The 16,816-nt window shown below is 42.8% G+C and overlaps 1 protein-coding gene across 1 annotated transcript in view; it reads right to left on the bottom strand.

Annotated features, from left to right (window-relative positions):
• Positions 1 to 280: 280 nt before the first annotated feature.
• Positions 281 to 16,816, bottom strand: part of mtmr14 (myotubularin related protein 14) — a 42,792-nt gene continuing 26,256 nt past the window's right edge. Inside the window, exons 7-19 of the mRNA XM_031875375.1 lie at positions 16,541 to 16,614; positions 15,685 to 15,755; positions 15,528 to 15,602; positions 14,992 to 15,058; positions 14,439 to 14,524; positions 14,058 to 14,134; positions 12,006 to 12,042; positions 11,310 to 11,380; positions 11,010 to 11,068; positions 8,773 to 8,905; positions 7,621 to 7,797; positions 5,970 to 6,176; positions 281 to 4,385 (exon numbers count right to left, since the gene is read on the bottom strand). Of these exons, the coding sequence (XP_031731235.1) occupies positions 4,205 to 4,385; positions 5,970 to 6,176; positions 7,621 to 7,797; positions 8,773 to 8,905; positions 11,010 to 11,068; positions 11,310 to 11,380; positions 12,006 to 12,042; positions 14,058 to 14,134; positions 14,439 to 14,524; positions 14,992 to 15,058; positions 15,528 to 15,602; positions 15,685 to 15,755; positions 16,541 to 16,614 (1,315 nt within the window). The 3' untranslated portion in view covers positions 281 to 4,204. The remainder of the gene's footprint in view (positions 4,386 to 5,969; positions 6,177 to 7,620; positions 7,798 to 8,772; positions 8,906 to 11,009; positions 11,069 to 11,309; positions 11,381 to 12,005; positions 12,043 to 14,057; positions 14,135 to 14,438; positions 14,525 to 14,991; positions 15,059 to 15,527; positions 15,603 to 15,684; positions 15,756 to 16,540; positions 16,615 to 16,816) is intronic.

Raw genomic sequence — 16,816 nt, 5'->3', positions numbered from 1 at the left:
ATTAAGTTGGGACAATTCATTTCGCTCAACAGTTGAATTTGAACATCTAGTTATATAACTGCATTATGCAATCACGCTATATATTATATTATTGAATTCTCATTTGTCAAACCGTACTTTGAGGTCTTATCCATGTTGAGACCACTTAGAGTCAGCATAGCTGCTGAGGGTAGTACATCATGCGGTGTAAATAGTTAATACATCTCCATGAATAACAAATATATCAGAAGCTACATAGATGATCTGCGAAAGCAAATTCATTGAGCAAGGAACCAATAAGCAAGTCACAAAAATGTTTTTTTGTTTATTCACAATTGCCACCGGCTGCTCAGTTCACTTTTCATTTGTAGCGTGCCAACAATTAAGAGCAATTAATAACAAAAGAACTAAAAAGGTAGAATTACTTAAAAATGCCTCAACTGTACAAAGAAGAAACCTCTTCACACCGAGGAGATCAGGACGAGTGCAATGCAGCATTTTAAAAAGAGATTCTGAAATAAAAATGAAAGGATGTCATGCAAAACCGGTGAGTGAAAAAGTGACATGTATTTAACTCCGGAGGAGATCTTTTTTCTAATAATGCCTGTTTTCAGGACTGTGAAAATGACAATGTTTTTGCAAGTGTCCTGTGACTGGCTGCTTAACAGCAAGACATGATGCCAACATAAAAGCAAACGATATGAAACCTCGAGTGAATTAGAACTCCTTTTCAGGACCGATATGTTCAGAAGAAAGTTTCAAACTGGACAGGGAGATGAGGCCATGCCTGAAAGTCAGGCAGATTGTTCTACTGTCAGTTGGTGGAGGAATACAAAATGAAAACACTTCGACTGATACATACGGCCATGTGAACCAAATGCTCACAAATTCCTTCATGCATCAAGAATAAAGGGATGAAACTCCTGTAGCTTAAAAACAACTCAGCAAATGTGTTTTTGTGGTACACAGAAAGCAGAATTTGGTTCAGAATGTAGCAGAACAAGTTATAAGAACCCTTGAATATTTTGGGAAATATGTTTATTCTAATTCTTTCTAAATCAATTCCACCTCCATGTCTGAGCATTAAGAACAGAGCCGGAGTCAGGAAGTGGTTAGCCTAGCTTAGCATAAATACTCTAAACAGATACACCTAACAGCTGCCGCCTGATGAGAAACGTATCTAATTAGTTTAACCCACTTGGCTTCAGAAAGCGACATACCACATGGTGAAAAGCTTCTGAGGTGTTGGTATGCACATTATTTACCTTGAAACAAAGCTAAGCCAGCCGTGTAACGCCCCTGTCTCTATGCAAATGTAGGTAGATAGGTTCTGGCTCTAGCTCTGTATTCAACACTCGTCATGTTTCCATTTCATTTTGGAGCAAAATTTAAGCAAACCTTTGAATTGCTGCAAAAAAGTAAAAGCTAATTAGGCACAGTTTCCATCAACTGGTTTGGAGCCAATGAACTCGGCTACAGAGTAGTTTGGTTAGAAGCTGGAACTATCAGCCAGCTTTGTGCATGGATGTAATCCACCAGTAACCGCAGTAGAAGTAGTAACGGTTGTGAACTAGAAACAAAACAAGTCACCTTGGCCATCGAACGCTCTACAATTAAGAAAAAATGGGAGAGAGGTCTTTATAGAGGAGAATTAGTTTCAATTGTGCAAGTTTGAATTATTCTTTGAGTATGGGAACATCTGAGAAGACAACAGCAGAAACAGCTTATCACTCATGTGAGTTAAATATCCACTATGTCAGAATGTATTTGACAAAGGCGTTTCCATATCCAATTGAGCGCATCAACTTTCATTCGACGAAGGCAAAAAACATCTCAAATGACCTCAACAATTTCTTTACTTTCCACGATTAATTAAGGAAGTTTTATCAAATTTTGCTGTTTTGATTCTGCTTTTCCAATGCGATACTTCAAAATCCAAATTAAAATATGCAAATGGGACCACGGCTTCAAAGACACGATATTGGTGTCAATCTTCTCAATGAATAAATGTATTTCCTAAAAATTCCTACTAGAATTATTCCTTAAAATCAATAAAATCCTCTTCTATCAGTCTTTTTTTATAGGCAAAAATAAAAGTCATTAACCTTATCAGAGATGTCCATAAGACTCGACAGCTTTACGTTACTATACAACAAAAAAGGGATACAGGGGAATCCCCCGAAAGCTGTATCGCAAAGCTAACGCTGCTAATGCTCTACAGTCAAAACTTTCATTAAGAATCAGCCGCAAACACCCCAAGCTCTTAGAACCATTTAAGAAAAATAACTACACCTGACACTGGACCAGAAGAAGTAGAGATCTGACCCAGTGGTACTGAAGATAAAAAAAAGGCACAACAAAGGTCCTGAGGTACAGCAGCCGTCAAAACTGTTTTGGCAACACCGACAAGCTAGTTTCAAATTAAATCTCTCAACAGTATTCTCTTAAGAAAATGACTTAAAAAGTGTGAATTTACGCAAAAGCAGCTCAGGTAGAAATGTCACGTTTTTTAACAAATTGCGTGATAACAGCTGGGCAGAAATCACAGGAATCACGTGGACCTCGCTTCACTGGAGTCCGACGGTTCACAGATCTGCTACCACGATGCTCAGTGCCTCTTGTGCTACCATGTCAGTGCTACTGAAGAAGAAGAAGAAATGACTGGATATGGACTCAAGTAGAGGATATGGAGACATTAGACTGGCAATGGCGCAAACGATCGCTTGGGTACGTTCGTCGCTTCATTTCCGGGGTTAGGCCATTCAGGAACAGTCCCTGTAAATGGAAGTGATCTAGTTAAATGATGGGATCAGATCTTTTTACAGACCATCTTCCTCACATGTCAGATGTAATCATCCCTTCTGTGCATACTGGCTTTTCTCCCAGCCTTCAACCACTCTTACTGACCATGCTGACCATTCTGAACAACCAGAAACACTTTTGCCTTCAGACGTGTCCGGACGACCCTTCACACAAACTACTTTGCGTACTTCAGTTGAAGCGAACTGAGGCTTCAAGGATTCGGTGCGCTTCAAACTAAATGCTTGACGGATCGCCAACCGCATCCTCCCACAGCGTTAGTGATTTGGAATCGGAGTGCTGCGTCTGGCAATTTCGAAACTTTCTTGAAACCGTCAATGAGGCCACTTCACAAAGTGACTGACCGGGGTTGCCAACACACCATGCTAGTCTCCAACAAGAACCACCCTTACCCCTATCTGAACGTTTCCTCTCACCTTCTCTCTGACAGACAGGCTTCAAGTGTGGCATTTCCAAACTGGTAAAAACACTTTTGCCGTTAGACGACATGTGGTATGGACCAGTTTGTTACCTGAACGGTGAACCCTTAACCCCAAGAGGATCTTGCCATCCCTAATCAAAATATGACACAAGACCGGGACAAAACATTGGCACTAACTCAAACTGCTGAAGCCTCGTATTACAGAAAGAAAAAGGACTATCGGTTGAGTCCCCTAACGCATTAAGGGATCCCTTCACTGCCAGTGCGGAAAGAAGGAACTATTACTGCAGCCAATGATTCTTTTAGTGTACACATGGCATGTGAGTATTGCATTAAGACAGACTTTAAAAACCCATCCTTATCCTTTGAGTCTCAACCCCAAAGCTGTGAGCTCTGAAACTAATGCCCTTATTTCTTATTCTAAATGTCATCTACAAATTACAAACCAAATGGTGCCATTTCAGTCCGAACACAATAAGTGCTGTATTTATCTAATCTTTAAAATCCGCAGTACACAAAACAACAATTTCAATCAGTAATGAATTTAGCAGCACAAAACATGATCAGGAGAAACACATCACGGCCTGTACATGGGACGGTCTCTGCAGGGACACTTAGGAGCAGACGGGAAAGGTTCGTATTGGGCCTGGAACAGGCACAGACCCCATGCTCTCAGCCATTTACATTTCAGCAGCTAGAACGCATTCTTAACATCCCTTTTTGATACTGTGGCTGAAAAAACATTTCTCTCCCTGAATGTGACTGATGAACATGGAGATTAAAAGTCCAGAGAAAAGTTGGAGCATGAAAATGGTCTGAAAAACAAAAATCAAAGGAAATTCCAAAAAAAAAGAAAATAAATGAATGCTTCACCCCTGAACTGAACAGAGATGTTTGGCACTTTATTGTACTGAGTCCAGGCATGTTGTGTCGACTTTGGATGGATGGAAGCGGAAGGAGGGTCTGAAGTCACATTGGGAGGGTTCAGACGATGGCGTTTGTGCCCCGGAGGCCGACCCCGCGGGCAAACTGCTCCAGCAGGCCGGAGATGGCGCCGGAGGGGCTGGGCGCAGAGGACGTGAGGCCGACGGTGGAGCTGTAGGCTGCCAGGAAGACTTCCCGCACCGCCTCCAGGCGGGCCTGACGCTCTGAGGGGAATTGACACCTGGAGAGGGGAGAGGGAGGAGGGAGTGAGATGAGACAGGAAGAAAAAGGTTAGGGGGAGAAATCCCATTTTAAAAGTGCTCGTAAAGGAGAAGAGAAGAAGAACAGAATGATGCAGATAGAAGCAGTTTAGATCAACCCCATAAGGCACTTCTGTAATAACCACAGAGCTCGTCGTCATCATCTGTCTGCTTCTCTCCGAATAAAGATTCTTAGCAGTTATTAGCCTTCTCCCATTGCAAGTGGTGCTGTCGGGACATTTTGGCAGTCAGATCAAGCAGAAATGAAAGTGTTTTCCCCTGATGGGAGTAGAGAGTGGGAGGATGAGTCAGGGGGAGAACCTGGTGGAAATGGCTCGGTTCAGTGGGGGGACAGAGAGCAGTGACAAAGGTTCAGACAGGAAACCATCTCTGCAGAACGATATTCATGTTTTACATGGACACATACACTAACATTTGTTTTTTAAAGAACGCTCTAGCGTCAGTTGTTGCACATGTCAATTTCCCCTCGCTACATGCATACCCGGCCTTTTCAAAATAAACTTCTGTGTTCACAGGCAAGTACAGAGCCCGGGAAGAGACATGGAGGGACTAAAAAATATAAGGTTGATAAAAAGTAAAATAAAAAAAGATGTACTTTTACGAGACTTTACTCTATTCCTCTCCATGTCCACTCCTGTGCTCAGAAGGAAAAACGTTGGTTAGCTTAAGGATAAGATCGTGGTTTGGGTTCAAATAAGTACGTTAAGTATGTTACATACATAACATTACGAATCCTTGTCAACTTACGTACCTTACTTTTACAATGTCTGACCAAAATGTCATCACTTATTGTATACTATTGGACATTTTTGTGGAATTGTCATAATTAGCATATGCATTCTTGAGTTATGGCCAAAAACGTGTTTTGTGAGGTCACAGTGACATCATTCATCCTTGAGTCCAGGTGGATGTTTGTCGCTAAATTTAAAGAAATTCCCTCGAGGTGTTCCTGAGATATTACATTCACGAGAATGGACCGGACGGACAACCCGGTAACATAATGCCTCCAACCACGGCTATCGCCAGCGTGGAGGCATAAGGACAACTGTAAACTACATTGGAAATGTAGCTGCTGAAGCACAGACTTAAACTCTCCACTACAGAAGCACTTTCATATTGGGACTGTAACAGAGCTGGATCCAGTGGACACCCAGGGTTAGGGTCTACTCAAGTCTGTGAGGCTGTACTTAAGCACAGGGAGCTTTCAGCTAAATAATAACGTCAGCATGCTCACATTGAACATGCTCCACACAAATGAGTTCCAGGTTAGGGTTCAAATATGGTTCAAAATGAAAGTAATGATTAACTTCTCTTCTATAGCACTCTAAAGCAGTTGACAAAGTGGTAACAGTACATACATACATATGTATGCTGGCTGATGCTGATGTGACAGAGCAGGGCGAGCTTCTTTTCCTCAGGAAGAACAACAGAGAAAGATGCATAGGCTTTCCTCCGAAAACTGATTGGATGAGGTTGGAAATCACTGTCAAACCCAAACCTCACCTTAAAAGTTACAACAGGAGGGGTGGTGCGGTGTTACTTACATTCGGCCACTGGGTCCTTCATCCTGAAAACTGAAGGGCAGGGGGGAGTCGTAGGCAGCAGCCACAGCAGAAGAGGTGGAGGAGGCCGAGGCCAGGGGTGGAGGGAAGTGGGCGTGGTCGTGGATGCTGCCACAACCCGAAACTATCTGCCAGCTCCCATAATCCGTAGAGAGGGAGGAACCGGACCGGGCGTAGTCTGCTGTTAACCTGAGAGAGATGGGGGGACAGAGAGAGGGCGGAGCCGTCAGAGAAGTAAAGACAGAAGACAAAGCACGACAGACAACCTGAATTAAAGACAAGTAGAGTCTTATGCCGTGTTCACACCAAACGAGCCGCGAATAGTTTGCGTCATTCGCGCCGCCGGTCTCGCCGTGGACTATTTGTGTTCATTCGCGTGAATCGCACTTGATGCGCCGGAGAGGGGGCGTGGCTTATCGACCTGGAAGCCGTTCAACTGTCCGCCATCAACCGTGGAAAAAATAACCTCTAGTTCTGCTTAGTACGTGTTGTGGAAATCCCAGATATCCCGGGAAACTAAACGCCGTCAAGTCTGGGTTCATAACATTGTCCAGAGGGGCTCTGTGGATTTTATCGAGCTGTATTCACTATGTCTAGCCAGCCACACGTCGCTGTTTACAGCTGTATGAACACAAAATAAACAGATTTGGCTGTGATTTAACGGCAATAAACCGACAAAAAGGGACTCCGAAATAACTACGTAATGATGCCGATTTGTAAAAAGTCTGAATTCATGTTTAGTGAGTTCTCTCCGCAAGACGACAAGCAAATAACTTTTTAAATACTTGTCTTCTCAATGGAGCTCGGCTCGATCGGTGCTAGGCTAAGCTAACATTGTAGCAGCTCCAACAACACTCAAAATAACGTCATCTAGACGTAAATACGGCAGCGTCTATTCATTGTTTGTACCATATGGTTTACACACACATTTATACATATAGTTTGGTCCGGTCTCTACTAATATGAGGTACCGTAGAGCTCTGGGTGAACACAGATGGCTACAGTATTTGTTTCCTGATTCAACAACGACAGGACGTCAGTGATGACAGGAGGAGCATCTCAATGCTGATAGGCCATCGCGCTGCAGCGTCAGGGCATTTTTTCGCCGAAGTTGAAAAATTTCAACTCACACGTTTGGGGCGTTCTGGCGATTGACGCCACTCCAGTCTCATCGCGTCTGTGCATAGACTTTGTATGTAATCTACTCGCGCGAATAATTCGCGCCGCGTTTGGTGTGAACGCACCTTTAGGGAGGTCCGATCGATCGGCAAGCATTCCTTATTGGACGATTTTCGTTCAAAATAGTTTGATCGATGGTCTCTATGAAGGCTGATCAGAGGACACATCTTAAGTGCAACCCCTACACACTGAAGGGTATGCTTTCTTCTTATTTCAGTCATTTCTGGGATAACTGGGATACTGTATATACATAAAATGGGAGAACACCACAGGAAGAGACTGTCATGCATGAGCTGCAGTTTCAGGCCGCAGGCTCTGCTGGTGGCTCCAGAGCTGAAGCTCTGTGCCTCCGGTGATCATCCAAGATCTACATCACCGAAGTTAAGCGCGTGTGTAAAAATAAGGTGGCACGAAAGCTCGGGCTGGCTCATGGGAGTTTCATCAATTCGCTCACCTTCTTCCGGGGACGGCCAACGGGCTGCTGCCGGTGCGCGTGATGCCGTGTTCCGACTGGTTGGAGGAGGAGGAGCTGGAAGACCTGGCCTCGCTGAGTGGGTGGGAGAGGTGCTCGTCCAGAGGGTTCTGTTTGTTCCAGACTACCATCTGAGGAGAGGAGGTGGGGCCTTTCCTCCTGAAGGGGGAGAGAACATGTGAGCTTCCACAGAGCAGCAGGACCACATGCAGCTTGTGATGCAAATTGGCCTCACAGTTAGGATTAGGTCAGAGAAATAGCTTTGTTCTGGTTGAAGTCTATTTGGATTATATAATATTAACTGAAATATTTGACAGTATTACATTTGAGTTCTCTTCAATTAATTCAATGTAACAACCCCCCCCCCCCTTTTATTTTCAGCATTTTTTTTTAAATTTCTTTTTTATTATACCAATAGTATTTTGATTTATATTTATTAAGTGCCAATGTAGTGTAATGAAGTGGTAATTATTTTATGGTTGTGCGTTTATCTTATTTTGGAGGATTGAGTACTGTTGTTCGTGTACATATATGTGAAAAGCATCACAAATATTTGAATATATTTCATCTGGCAATTTTTTTTTTAAAGTCCAGTAGTGCTCATCCTGGCTGATTTTGTGAAGTAAACATATCTACTGTTAATCTCACAATCCTCGAGACTGAGCCTTTAAAAATATGAATAATAATGATAATGATAATAGTAATAATGCCCACTAATGTGTCCCCTAAACCAAATCCTGTGGATCATCCCTGTTAGGCATCATGGCTGTGTGAGCTTGTATACTTCAGACTGGTTAATGAGCGGTTTGTTATTTGTGGATGTCCTAACCTATGTCAGCGTCATAGAATGTTACTGTGATAACCGTCCCAAGTTGTAAGATACCGTCTAATAGAAAATGACAATAAACATAATAAATGACTGCAGTGTTTTCTCTCAAACTGGACTTCCTGGATCGTGTTTCATCGTCTCGCTGTTACCTGAAGCAACACGCCAGCTTTTAACTGACAAAACTGAACGACTGACGAAATATGAATGACTAACCTATATCAAAAGGTGCATCTATCAACTTTCCCAAACATACGATTAAAAAGATATAAAAGAATTCTGTGAGCCTGTGTGTGTGCGACGCTGACCAGCTGGAGGCCTGGGGTTGGCTGGAGAACAGGTCCACGGTGTCGTTGGTGAGGCTGGAGGCGCCGCCCACCTCCTCAGTGATGAGGGAGAAGTCACTGCTCAGGCTGGTCACGCTGCCGCGATCCCTCGACTCTGAAAGCAAACACGCAGCGGGGCGGTTAGCTCAGCTCCCGACTCCATACACCTCATTTAGACATTAAAAATCCCAGACATTCTGTAACAATGCTGATAACTTCTCAACATTGTCGGATTCTGGATTTAGCTGTGAGGATATCACGAAACTTAGATTTGTTAGCATCACGACTGTGACTGCTCATAGGAAAACTCCTACACTAAAAGTCACCCCTGCAATGCCTTGGGATCATATTATCAAGACATTTCTCTCACACCGGACTTCATGATTTTGGCTCTCTATTTGACAAAACATGAATGATGGCTGCATTCAACTTAGAGGAGGACCTGGTACTGTGCAGAGCCATTATTTCTGTTATTAATTGCACCTATGCTTTTCCTGTTATGGCATGTCAAAATGTCACAGAAACACAGGAGCCCCTGTGCTGTGTTAGGAGCCTCTTAGAGACATATTCTGAACTCTGTCTTCAGCAGCTTTTCTCTTCCATTCTTCCTCCAGTTGTGCCAGAAGTGTTTATAAATGAAAATGTAAAATAGAAATTACAAGCCATTTATATCTGTGAAGTTGATAAACTATGACATAAGGCAGCATGCTCATGTGAATGCAAGACTCTACTGAAGGTTACGAGCCTGCAGAGATAAAGGTTTGTGACGCAAGATGTTCTGGAATCAAGCCCTGCAGATTTCTGAAGAGATGAAAGCTCCGTGTTATCACCCAGAGTTTCTCTGCTTCGTCTCTCAGCGCTCAGAACCTTTGTTATTCCTCATTGCATCAGCCCAGAGGCCAGTGACAGGAGCTCCCACTGCTTCCACAAGTACATCACCCAAACATTTGTTATTTTAAGTTAGCACGTTTCCTGCATTTCAATTAATCAATGTATGGAACAGTCACTGTTATAACACCACCTGACTCCAGTACCCAGCACCATGAAGCATCCCACCGGTTAGTAGCTTTAACAAGAAGGTGAACTGTAGCTTTCACCAATCAAATATATCTGAGTGCTGCAGGGTTGAGTCCTAAAACATGACAATGAGTCAGCATTTCTTGCCCTTCTGGTTCCTTCGTCTTGAAGTGAACAGGTTCTTCTTTTGGAAATGACGTAAAAACGCATAAATGCCAAAAGCTGCAGTTCCTCAAATGACCACTTGAGGCTTGCTTCAAATTGACTCGATCCCATAGAGTGGATATAAGAGGTGGACGTAGTTTTCATGATGTCACCCATTGGTTTGTGAACCACGTTTATGAAGCCTCGAGTTCGGCGTTTTGGCTGTCGCCATCTTGGCTTTTTTGCAACCAGTGAGGGTAAGTGACCGTATTTTGGACTGCAGGCGAGTGACGACCATACGCACACTCATGTTCGCAAAGTTTACTGAGGTAATAAATAAGAGAGAAGTAGTCATTCTCTATTAGACTTCTATACAATCAGACTTCTTTTTGCCACGACAGGAGTTGCCTCCTTCTGGTCAGTAGAGAGAATACAGGTTTAAGACACTGCGCATCGGCTTCACTTCATTTCAGATCCTGAGATTGCTGCCTGCTCAATCCCAACAGACCTCCATGTTAAAAATTTACAGCAGAAATAAACATGTTTACAGCCGGGTTGAAAAGAACGTTTTGGTCTGTGTAGGTAATTTCCCTGTTCATAACAACTGTAAGGGGGGTGAATTTTGATATAAATTATATCAAGGCTTAAAGTTAGGCATAATAAAGGGCGTGGCATCTTTGAGTGACAGGTGGGTTTTGTCTCAAGTTGCTAGCTGCCTCCTCTGCTCCACCGAGGTCATGTGACCGTGGTGTAGTTTGTTTATAACCTGACTTTAGCTTTTTACAACTGGCACCTGTATTTTCACTTCAATAATCACAACGGTGATGTTCATTTGTGAAGATTATATTGCTGAACATAAATAACGTGTCAGTGTCATAAACGTTTGTTTGCTGCAGTTTATTTTCTGCAATAATCCAAAATCCAATTAAGACCCCATTGTCTTTTTCTGGAGGGAACCAGTGTGATGCTAACTTCCCTGCAGCACTCTATAATGATGAAATATACTAAATGAATGTGTCTCCTGTATGTAGGCCTGTGTGGAGGGATGGAGGACTTACTTAACTGGCAGAGATCTTCCACAGTCAAATCACCGTCTTTGATGTGGGAGTTCTTCCTCCTGAGAGGAAAAGTAATGATGATGAAATAACAATCGAAGATCAAAAGAAGAGGAAGAATGCAGGATTTGCCGAAGGAAGCTGGATATTGACTGAGTTAGTTATTTACTGTACGAGTGTTACTATAAACCTTTAGCAACAGACTAGTCTGTAGCTTTATGATGAAGACATTCTTAAATACATCATCATAACAGAAATGCATAGAGCATAATGACACGAAAGAACATAAACGGAGGAACACACCTCTGTTTCTTAACAGCTGAGAACTTCTCTGAGACGATGTGCTTCAAAAAATTGAAGCAAAAAAAGAAAATCTGAGGGAGACAGAACAGTTTGATCAGAGAGGAAACAACACTCATGGTCCTTTCACATGGAGCAGTAGTCATACGTACTACAGCTGGCTGTGACCAGCAGGTACAACACCGTGAGAGGAATGTGATAAAGAAGCCCTCTCTTTTAGAGTCTCTAGACTGACGACTAAATATGATGCTGATGTTGATGTTTTAGACCACGGACACCTTTTCTCCAACCATGTGTATGACTGATAGTAGATTCATGAGAACAATACCATATCTCTTTTTCATATTCAACCTTTGTTTAACCAGACAAGTCATGCATTGATTTGAATTACTTTTTATAAGATAATTTCATAGAGCATTTGTGACCATGACATGTATATGAGCAGGACATTTTACTTTCAGAGAATAAAATTGGAATCACTGTTCTTTCTCTTGTGGTTCTGTGATGTCTTTCGTCTTGGAATAAAATTAAAAATGTAAAATAATTGTGTCTGTGGTGTGATGAGGTTGATGCGATCTTGCAAAAGCGAAGCAATTTGGTTCCTAGACATAAAACATACATTTTTCGAGTGTTTTTCTCGTAAATTTGCGACTCAAACAGAAGCTGTGTCATCATAGCCGTAGAAAGAATAAAACTTACCTCCTCCCCTTTGGAGAGTCGATCTGGCAGCATGTGACTAGAAATAGAAAAAAGAACAATGCACCGCATCACATGCCAGCTGCCACTTGTTTATGCAAAAAAAAAAAACTACTCAACAGAATCCCATGCGCTCCATGTTAGAAAGTCTTTCAACGTGAATTAATCAATCGTGAATTCATCTTTTTTGATGCAAGTAGTTTTAGAGAAGTGGGATCCAAGGATGATTAAATAGCTGGCTAGATAGCACGAGGGCTGAGAGAGAAAAGGCTTTTTGGAATTAGGGCGAACTGGCCCTTTAATTCAGCCGATCAAAGCATGAGTCGAGGACTTCTCTGGGGATCGTGGTGGGCATCATGAAACCATTCGTTGTGCTGACAGCCATGAAAGAGTACAGAAATCAAAAGATTACTCCACAGCTGGAGTAAGCTAGAGTCCAGATGTGATTCAGTTGTGATGGCAGCAGCTACAGCACCTCTGGCCACTCCCTCTGGCTCTCTGCTTCATCCGACTCCTTCCTCACTCCAGGGCTCAACAACAAGGAATGCCCTGGGCAAGTCAAATGCCACCTCGGGTTGGTGAATCTCACCTGCCTGAATTAAGCACATTGGTTTTTTTTCCTGGGATGATGATGGAAGTAGCGAAGCAGTGAGCCTTCTAATAGATTGGATTGTTCAATTTGTGTCGTTTTTATTGAGTCATCTCGCTTCCTTCTCATCTTTGTTGAGAGTTGCACATGTGCAGTACCGATCGGGCACACGGGGAGAAAATGGCAGCGGGTAAAGACGATGTTTACGAGCTGAAGCAGAAGCAAGCATTTTAGTTATCCTGGAAAAAGGGGTTTAGTTCGATAGAGGATGTGGCCAGAACTCCAATTATGTATCGTGCAGTTCAAAAGCAAGTTCCAGAGCAAAGCGGAAAAACATGACGGTTAACTTTAGTCTTTCGTCTTCATAACCACTAATAAATAAAACAATCTGTACAGCGGCAAGTAAAAACCGACTTTGGGCAAGAAAAAAAAAATATATATACATTAACGTTGAACCCAGCACACACAACCACCCTTCTTCTTCTGCTGCTTGGCCAATGTCCCGAGGGCTTGGGCAAGTCTGCTGATGTATAATTACATGGGCTAGCTTTCCATGAGATGAGAAATCCTGCTGGTAATTATGAAAAGGAGAACCCCAAGAGAGAGAGAGAGAGAGAGACAGTGAGTGTGTGTGAGAGGAGAGTGGGAGGATACAAGATGTGGTCAAGAGCAAAGCCAGAGTCGTACTGCTCGTCTCATGTTGTCCCGGCCTTCCTCTCCCCTCTGCTTCATCAGCCGGTCACTTCTCAATTATGCGTCGCAGATAAACAGTGCGTCTCAAACCAGAGAGAAGCTGCGAGTGCACCTCTGAAGTATGTGATAGAAGATGTCATTGTGCGGTATAATGTTCTACTGTGACTTGATTATATGCTTTATTCACTACTGTACTGCATGTCGGCCACAGCTTCCTTCAAAGGAAGAATCTGGAAGGGAGTGCTGCGAGCATGTTTAGATTAGATTAGTCGTAAATCTAAACTGTGGTGAGTGTTGTTGTTTAGAATAGACCTGTGATGTAATCACTGAGTGTTTAGCTTAGAGGTAGTAAACCACAGCATCTATAGATTAGGATCTGTAGCAAATGGTTTATTACGGGTACTATTGTAAAATGTGTAGATTAGAAACAATCCAGATGTCTTGGAGAAACACACCTTCCCCCTTCTCTTTTGATGCTCTGACCCTTTAAAAGTGTACTCAAACGGGACACAGGTCACTCTCTCCATCCCACAGACAACGCAGACACTATGTGTGATGATTGAGTCTTCTCTGCGCAGAGAACAAATACTTTAAGGACAAACTTCTTTCCTCAATAGTTCTTGTTTCAGTATTCAGTATTATAGGACTCACTCGGTACTATTGAATAGTTTTTCCCACCACAAGTATTCATGTCAGCTAATGCAGCGTGAGCTCATGACATGTTGACGGTGATGATGATGATGATGATGTGTGTGATTTTGTGTTTCTTTTACCCGAAGAGGAACCAGTCGTAAGCGATGGTCAGGTACAGGATCTCGGCTGGCTCCAGGCTGGCGTGCACGGCGCCGTCCTGAGAAAGAACACACGAGGAGAATGAGTCACAACAGCCCGCGTTAAATGACACGGCGTGGGCCGATCGGCCACGGGATGTCACGCAGCCACGGACATTTCTATTCCGTCTGAAAAGCTGTGTGTGTCAGGAGCTTCCAGCACGGAGAGAAAGATTACATATTCATAACATACGGCTTCTATTTTTAATAAAGGCGATGAACACGGAGGCTAATCCAAACACGTGTTTGAAGCAGTAAATTGGATGTATGTGGAGGAGTCTCAAGTCACTAATGAATATGGGGGGGGAAGAAGTTTGAACTTACTGCCCACAGGGAGAGCCTGAGGAGAGACACAAACAGAGGCGTGCGGTCCCAGCCTGATATGCAGTGCACCAGGAGGCCACTCTCATCTAAAACAACACACAACATCACCATCGAGGTCAACAGCAACTCTGGTTAGAATAAGGCCCACGGTCAGTAAATCATTGTTCAAATAAACATTTGGAATAGTGCAGCTTTAACATTCTGAACCCCAAAACATTCTTTAAAAAACGATCATAAAAAATACAGCGTTTATAATAGCCAGAAGTTGTAAAAACAGACATTATGGTGGAGTTCTTAACTTTCTGACGGTCCGTCAGGAGAAGCAACCAAATCAAAACCAAAGCTTAAAGTTGAAGACTTTATATTTCATCAAAATTCTCAAAAATCAAAAGGATGATTTTGTGGGGGAAGTGTACCTTTTACATTTCATTGTCAATGAAAGAAAACAATCAGATGAATTAGTCATCAGCTGCAGAGCTCTCCTATATTCTAACTTTAACACCTAACAATCCTTAACTAACATTATCTGCTGCTACTCTCACAAACAACCTACCATCACTGTTGATGATGTGCAGCAGCAGCTTCAGATAGTTCTGGGTCTGCTCCACCAGGTCCCACGACTGAGACACACACACACACAAGAGTAAATACACTGTTGGTACAACAGAGAAATGAAATGACAGCACCAATCATCTTCCACCACATGTGTCTGTCAGTATCATACAGTGTATCCTGCACCAGCTTGTTCTAGCTGTTTGTTTAACCAAATTAAAAATCTCTCCAGGTTTACGCCATCATGGAGACGCCATCATTCCTCCAAAAGTCAGCCTTCCATATGGTCTTTTTTGGATTCTAAAATGAAGTTATGTGGGTTTGAACACACGTTTGGCAGCACAGCATGAGTCAGTGAGGTTTAAACCGCACTCTAACTATTACTGCATGTGTGCAAGTGCTCATCTGAATCGCGGCCGAAGCACTTTGCCGGGTCGAACAACAGATGGCACTGACACACCACAAACATGACAGGGAGAGAGTCCCGGCTGCTGAGAAGAGCAGAGCCAGGCATGAGGTGAGAAGAGAAGCGGTAACCTGGTATCGAGTCCAGTCGATGTTCAAGTTTTGAGTAAAGCACATGGGGATTGTCAAAGGAGCGTCCACGTAGTCCTGTCGGAGGAGACACAGTGACGTCAGAATGATACAACAGAGCCGACCGACTGTTTAATGGCGGACTGAACAGTCTCCCTACCTGATTCCAGTTGAACACCAGACCCTCTGCTGTGTAGTCTCTGTCTTTGTAGTCCTTAAAAAACTCACACCCTAAAAAAGGGAAAGAAAAAAACAGATTCACACACTTTTTGTTTTTTAAGCTGAAGCCACAGAATGTGACCCTTATCTTCAAAACTAAAGTCAAAGCTACAGGCAAACTACGTGAACAAATTATAAAAGTCACGGGTCGGATCGTAACACAGGTTTCAGTCAAAGATCTCGGATCAGCACACATTGAAAAAAAGGGGAGCAAACAGAACTTTTTGAGATCCACGATCATGCTGTTTTGTCGCAGATACCAACAGCTGATCATATTAGTAGATACAGATTGTTTGGTTTTGTTACAGCAGCTGGTCTACAAGGCTCCACACTATTTGTTTTTCTCCACCATCCCCAAAATCCTTTCAACCGCTCTGAAGTCAGAGTAAACATCAAGAATTCTAAATGTTGTCCTCTTACTTTGTTATAGTCATTTATAGCAGGGTTTATTTTTCACAATTCAAAGGACTCAAATGAAAGGAAATAACGGATTATATATTTGTATTGATATAACAAATCTTGTCTTTAGCAGTTTTAATGATGTATCATAAGCTGCTTAGAGCGAGTGCTAAACAGCTCATAATTCATCTCTAATATCGGTTTATATTGCTGTGTAAACAACTTTACAAAAACAGTAAAAACAACAGAATGAACCAACGTTTAGCTGCTGTTTCAGGAAAGCTCGTCGTTGTCTACATATCCACAGTGAGCCAATATCTGCCCATAAACCGTGTCGCTTCTATTTATGGGCCCAGCTCCAGTGGAGTGACTGAGAAGAGGTCACAGAGGGAGTGTACCTGGGTAAGGCACAGAGAGCAAGGTGAAGTCTGCATAGCGTTGGACCTTGTCCGCCTTCTCAGACGATGTCACGCTGCAGAGAAAGACGCAAAGAGATGGGTGAGATACACTGGGAGCATTCAGGGGATATTCAGCATTTTAATACACAACACTTTTACATAACAGAGGGCCATCTTATTGGCCTAAACCGCTTATTTCAGCTAAAGCAGGATCTACAGTTGTGTGAAAAAGTGTTTGCCCCCTTCCTGATTTCTTATTTTTTTGCATGTTTGTCA

This window comes from Anarrhichthys ocellatus, unplaced genomic scaffold (assembly GCF_004355925.1).
Source record: "Anarrhichthys ocellatus isolate YVR2014 unplaced genomic scaffold, GSC_Weel_1.0 scaffold90, whole genome shotgun sequence".
In the NCBI taxonomy this organism is placed as follows: Eukaryota; Metazoa; Chordata; class Actinopteri; order Perciformes; family Anarhichadidae; genus Anarrhichthys; species Anarrhichthys ocellatus.
Note: the sequence above shows the minus strand (reverse complement) of the source record. Positions and strands in the feature narration are given on the sequence as shown.